We start from the raw sequence: 6,484 nt of genomic DNA, 5'->3' as shown, positions 1-6,484 counted from the left end.
AGGGTGAACTTCAGACTCCAGACCTCAGCATTCATCTACCGTCCTCTCATCTGGAGGGCATGGATCCCCATGTGGATGTGAAGATTGAAGATGCTCAGCTGGCTGATGGAAATCATGCTAAACAGGAGCCACCTGGAGCCAGCATGAAGGTTCACCTTGCCTCGGTGGCCATACCAAGCTTCAAGCTAAGTAAGCTGGACCTGAAGGGCCCCACAGATGGCATTGAAATCCCCAGTGAAGTGGTGTGTGGACCCGACGTCAAGCTGTTATTATCTGGTGTGCAGGCTGACCTCCAGACTCAGCCTTCCTCTGTGGTTTTTAGTATCGTCAAAGGTAAAGTGAGAAGTTATTATAGTGGTTCCCAACATCTTTCCCAGTCATGTCCTTTTGAGAGTGTACAATTTCTGCACTCACCTGCTGGCTTTTTTTTCGAATTCCTTTGACTATTCTCAGAGCTCTGCTGTTCCTGCTGTTTCTTCTTGCAATGTCTGCACATTGTTTCCTAAGTTTCATAAACCAAAATCTGTAATTTCTGTTCCACTGTCATCAGCTGGATGTTCCCCACCCTTTTCTGAGCATGTAGTAAGGACCTCTGTGAGTCCCACAACAATGTCTGAATCCTCTGTTTCTCCTGTTTTATCTGCAGAGCTGCCTGTTTCCTATGTTTCTGGTGAATCCTCAATTGAGTCTGCAAATACTCCTCCACTTGATGGATCTGATCGGGAAGGAGAGGGAAGTTCCTTCAAATTGCCACACATCAAGCTCCGTCCATTTACTTTGTCTCCAAAAAAGAAAGCAGAGTCTGCAGGTGACTCTGAGTCCCCACAGGTGGATCCCATCCATAGTCCTGATTTTTCTGTAGTTGAAATCGACCCTCAAATTGGGACTTGTGAATCGCACCAGCATGTATCTATCGAGAAGGAAGCAGAGAAGGGAAGAAACCGGAAGCTGAGCTTTTCCATGCCACGACTTGCACTGCCCAAGATAAAAGGTTCTAAGGGGCGAGCTGGCATGCCGGAGGGAGAAGTGAAGCCATCACTTACCGGTACTACAGCTGGAGGTAACTTGGTAGTCGTACAAACCTCTGTCAGTGATACCCATGTTGGGGGCACTAGATCAAAAGATGTTGCTACAGCGCCCAGCATCAGATCCCCCTCCATGCCTGCAGAAGTGACTGGGTGCAAAACTGATCTTGCGCCTCTCGAAGATGCCTTGGATATCAGAGGTGACATCCAGAGTCATATGTTTTTGGGTGTGTCTGCAAGTCAGCCCTTTGGGGAACTGACAGCATCTGTGACAGGAGACCTGCAGCCATCCTGTAGACAAACACATAGCGCCCCCACCATGGAAAGCCCTGAGATAGATCCCACAGCAAAAGAGACAACAAAGTATTCACATGAGCGCCGCTTCAAAATGCCCAAGTTCCGAGTTCCTGGTTTCAGGCGCTCCTCATCCAAGGAGCGAGATGGGGCTGGAGAACAGGAAGCTACTCAGACTCCAGACGCTGGCATAGCCTTAGAGGCAGAAGTAGCAGCTGCCAATGAGCCTGAGTCAAAATTAGAGGCACATGTCTCCCTGGGGTCACCAGAGGAAGGGATCAGTGTGGAAACTCCAAAAAGCCCTACGTATGCAGATGTTGTAAAACGTGATCTCCATGGAACAGGTGTTAGGATGCATGGCTCCACTGTGGGGATGTCCCAGACACATCCGTCCACCCATGAGTTAGGGACCCATCCAGGCAAAAACTCTTCTAGTGTGAGCGTCTCAGAACTCCAGCTTCCTCCAGAAGGAACAGGCAAGCAACAGCATCCTGGGTCAGGAGGACACATTCTTGCTGAGGTGGCGGCTGGAGCAGGAAACTGGCCTTCTCAGCCCCAAGGACCTCTGAGGTTGAAGGCTTCCGTCACTGATATGCCATCCCAGGCCTCCATGGTGAGCACGAGTCAGCTCTGGGAGGATTCTGTGTTGACTGTAACATTCCCCAAATTAAAGGTACCCAAGTTCTCCTCCCATGACTCCAGCTCTGAGGCTGATGTATTCTTCCCTGTGGTGAGGAAGGTGCAATGTGCAGAGGCCAGCATTGACAGTGCCATGCATAAAGATGGTCCTGGGCTCTGGGTAGCCAGCATTCTAAAGACAGGTGCTGAGGATCCTAGAGGGCCACCAGTAAGCCTTGAGCAATCAGTGGAACCATCCCCTATTTCTAAGGTCAGAGTGCACATTCAGGGCTCTCAAGGTGAGAGTCAAGAAGTCGCTTTTTGCAGCAGGATGGAACAAGAGGGTTCTGACTCCTCAGCATGCGAAGCCTTTTCTACTCAGATTGTACGGGAATCAGAGATTCCTGTGTCTACAATTCAAACTCCTTCTTACGGGTTTTCTTTGCTGAAAGTGAAAATCCCAGAGCCTTCTGTGCAGGCTAGTGTGCAAACAGGGGCTCCCGACTGCCAGGTACAGGAGGACTCGGTGGGTGGAGCTCCCCGAGCTGCTGCAGGGAGACACTTCATTCCTGCTGATTTCCCACCTGATGCTGGCGAGCCCTTTGAGATGATCTCCTGCAGTGCTGGCGTGCCTCCTGGGCCCCAGCTCACAGACAGCACCTCTGATGAGGAGCAGGCAGAGATTCTTGAATTTCCTGAGGACAGCCAGGAGGTAAAGACCCCTGAGATGGCTACAAAACAGAAGCCAGAAGGAAAGAAGGCCAGCCTGTTGTGGTCCTGGCTGCCAAGCATTGGGTTTTCCTCTGTGGAAGAGACGGCTGCTGATTCCGGAGATGCTGCCCAGAGACCTGCCCCTGTCCACGTGCAGCCTGCTGCTCGACTGGACCCTGAACTGCCCAGGAAACAGGAGAAGGCGGGCTGGTTCCGCTTCCCTAAGCTCGGATTCTCCTCTTCACCTACGAAGAAGATCAGAAGCGCCGAAGGTGGGGACGTTCAGGTGGAGCAGAAGCCCCAGGAAGAAACCCTCACCTTTTTTGATGCCCGAGAAAGCTTCTCTCCCGAGGAGGAGGAAGCTGAGCAGGAGGTGACCAGTGCCAGGCCTGGTTCCAAAGCAATGGTGGCATCCTCTGCCAGAACAGAACTAGTACTGTTGGAACAGGCTAGAGATACCGGTGACAAATCTACACCTAGGCCTGTGGCCAAATGAGAGCCGGAGGTCAGAGTCGGTGGAAGAGATAAACAAGGCAAGCTGAGCATCGGGCCTGGGCGCTGTGAAAGCAGCCTACCCTAGAATGCACCTTTACACCTTGATCTGCGGACTTGAAACCAAAGCACAGATGAATAGTGTGTCTGTGCCACATAACACAGTCATCCACACGGAAATAAAAATTATGCTAGTTTCTTCCAAGCTTTGGAAGCAACGAAGGCTGCAAAATTGTCTAGCTCTGTGTGTTACTGCTGGAGAACTCTGTTGGCTTTTGTGGGGTAAGTCCCAAGAAGCCACCCAGTGTCAGGAGAGCAACATTGCCCCTGGAGTTCCCATATCTGTGGGCAGAAGTAGCTTTTGGTGTAATCTCTGCCCCATCGTTGCCGTTTCCTGGTGAGTTCTCTTTTCCTGTCAGGCAGAATATGGGGTGCCCCGGGACACCCCCATACCTTCTTGTTCGTGAACTTCCTCCTTTGCTGACTGTTTTGCTTTGAGACATTGACTGTGATGAGAAGTATGTGTGGCAGAAAGTTCTGGCCGGTGGCGAACTGTGTTCAGTGATAGGGCACAGACACGGGGTTGCCATCAAACCTTGGTTGTGTTTATTTGTCTACCTGCCTGCTGGTGTCAACTAATTCCCCCAGTGTGTACGAGTTCTTTGCTCTGGCTCCTGAGCACCTCATGGTACTGATTGTAGACCTGACAGACCGTCCCCTTCAGTCCCCTCCTACTGGGCAATAAAGGAAACGATGCACCTATTGGTCGAGCTTGCCGCGGTCTTTTGTCCTGGGGTCCTCACTTGTCCTTGCTTTCCTTCCGCGCAGGGCAGACTTCATCTCTACTACGTAACTCCAGCAACCAGAGCTGAGATTCATCGTAGAGTGGCTGAGGAGATAGAGATTCTGAAAAGTTGCTCAGCTGGTCATCCTTGTCAGGGGCACCTAGCTTCCCTCTGGCCTGTCTTATAAACACCAACCAGACTTGGTGTGTGCTGATGACACTATAGAAAGTGTCTGCCTAGTACACAATTATGATTCCTAGCTTCTAAGGGTCACGTGTCCTGCCTGTCTTAGGTGGGTCCTCTGCTCACAGTTCCACGGGGATGCCATCAGATGTAAGCAGGGGCCGTGTCTCCTCTCCAGATAGAAGGATAGGAGCCACTGAAGTTGCCAAGATTGCTGGCTTTGTCCGTTGCCTGGAAGTTGGGTGAGCACAACAGGCCTCGGCTTCTTGTTGCCTGGAGGCCACTGGGTACTCTATCACATGGACTCACCCGCCTAGCCAGCAAGGGACAGACTCCCAGCCAGATGACGGTACACTCTCATGTCACTCAGGTGAGGTGGCAGCATCTCCTTGTGTGCTCTTTGAGAGACACTCGAGGTTAGAACACATAAAGGTGCGAGTGCTAGGAACTGGGCGCCACGGAGCAGGGCCATGTCATGACTCCATACCCCCAGAGTCTCCTAAGCTCGCCAGACTGAGTCTCTTTTAGAACAGACCATGGAGTCTGGCACTGACAGCAGTGAGTGAAGCAGAACCTTCCTGACTGAGCCAGCAGGACCGCATGAACCGGGATCTCTCCTGAAACCCGTTTGAGAGCCTTGCAGGGCCCAAAGAGCAAACCTACGTGTGCCCTCTTGGAGGGCAGAGCTGGGCAGCCTGAGTGAGATGCAGCTCTCCTCAGGGGGACCTGGAGCATGGTGGGATGTGAGCTGCCAGCCATGGCAGAGCTTGGCCGGGCTCACCCCGGTAGCTCTCAGGTCCTGCAGGGCTCTGTGGATCCGGGGGCCTCAGGGGCCTCCTGTAGCCACACTCCCAGACCCTCACACAATAGTCAAGGAGCAGGCTGGGTTTAGGGATCTTCTGCACAGAGGGGAATGCTGTTGCCTAAGGTGTCCTTTAGGCAGGTGGGTGGTTCAAGGGCACTGAAGAAACAGCAAGAGCTTGACCCCTGCTTGGTGTAACCACGTTAGCTCTCCCCGAGCACAGAGGGAAGGAGAAGGCAGAGAAGGGTGTTCAAGACTGTGAGAGAGAAGGACCCTGGACATCCTTCAGCATCTTCACCGCCCAGCCATCCTTGAGCTCCAGCTACTCTGAGCCTTGGGACAGGAGCAGGGCAGGTGGACCTGAGTCTGGGTCAGAGATAAGTGAGAGGTTGGGTGCTGGGGCAGGCGGCACAGTATCGCACAGTCCAGTACCAAAAGTCAAGACTCCAGAGAGGTCAAAGACACCACAGGAAGGTTCACACAATCAACTAACCTGGGCTCAGAGGGGCTCGCAGAGCCTGAACTGACAGCCAGGGCATCTGCACAAGCCTGACCTAGGCACTCTGCATATATGTTACAGTTATGTAGCTTGGTCTTTCTGTAGGACTCCTAACAGCAGGGATAGGGCTTGTCTCTGACAGTTTTACTGGCTTTGGGGACCCTACTTCTTATACTAGGTCGCCTTACCCAGCCTTAATACATGGGTAACTGCAACTCGATATGCCATGTTTTACTGATACTCATAGGAGACCTGCTCTTTCCTGGATTGAGAGAGGAGAGTTTTGGGAATGGGGAGAGGGACTGGGAGGGGAGGATTGGAGCAGGGCTGCAACCAGGATGTAAAATAAATAGATGAATAAAAAGAAAGTCAGAATTCCATCCCAAACATGACTTCATGTCCTGCCTCAGCACTCAGGCTAGAGTGGGCTGTTGCAGGCTGCATTCAGTCCTGGATTGATGTCAAAAGCTCTAATACTGGTCTTCAGGACACCACCCACCATCTGGGCAGGGTCCTGACCCCACCCCATAATAGCCAAACCTCTGCAGCCCCATCCGTATAGCCCCACCCCATCCCACCTCCTCAGCCGTGCCCCACACAACAGTGAGCCACAGTTCCAGCTCATGATTAGACTGGAAAGTGGGCTCCTCTGCTGTTCATGCTGCTCTTGCCCACCCTATCTAGCCCCGGTTCTGAGGGGCAGGGTTGGACAAGACTTCCTTTCATGAACACAGGGCTTAGCTGGAGTGACCATATTCATGAAGTCTTCGGGACTCCCTCCAGGGAAAGAGGTTGCTGCAGGGGCTGGGACACTCGGCAGGACACCTTGCTTGTGGGATAGCATTGCTGCTTTGGGGTATCCATAGGGGGATATCCAGAGAGGCCCCTGATAGAAGTGGGTCTAGGGGGTGACTTTATGTCCACTGTAGGAGCTGAGCTTCCTGACACTGGGCAGGCGAGGCCTGCGGGTGCAGTCATGACAAAGCATTTCAGCACGGACTAGGAGGCTGGCTGCAAGCAGGTCCCACCCACAGGGAGAATATGGACCACGGGAAACAGGAGGCAGGTAGGTCCC

At 52.6% G+C, this 6,484-nt stretch overlaps 2 protein-coding genes across 2 annotated transcripts in view; both read left to right on the top strand.

Moving 5' to 3' along the window:
* Ahnak2 (AHNAK nucleoprotein 2) overlaps window positions 1-7 on the top strand; it is an 18,820-nt gene extending 18,813 nt beyond the window's left edge. Inside the window, exon 8 of the mRNA XM_026778712.1 lies at window positions 3-7. Within this exon, the coding sequence (XP_026634513.1) occupies window positions 3-7 (5 nt within the window). The remainder of the gene's footprint in view (window positions 1-2) is intronic.
* Window positions 8-14: 7 nt separating this feature from the next.
* On the top strand, window positions 15-3,896 carry LOC113456542 (protein AHNAK2-like). The gene is made up of 2 exons (XM_026781490.1): window positions 15-333; window positions 647-3,896. The coding sequence occupies exons 1-2, from the start codon at window positions 60-62 to the stop codon at window positions 3,142-3,144; spliced, it is 2,772 nt and encodes a 923-aa protein (XP_026637291.1). The 5' UTR covers window positions 15-59; the 3' UTR covers window positions 3,145-3,896.
* The last annotated feature ends 2,588 nt before the right edge of the window (window positions 3,897-6,484 follow it).

This window comes from Microtus ochrogaster, chromosome 1, assembly GCF_000317375.1.
Source record: "Microtus ochrogaster isolate Prairie Vole_2 chromosome 1, MicOch1.0, whole genome shotgun sequence".
NCBI lineage: Eukaryota > Metazoa > Chordata > Mammalia > Rodentia > Cricetidae > Microtus > Microtus ochrogaster.
This window is presented reverse-complemented; position numbering and strand designations above follow the sequence as displayed.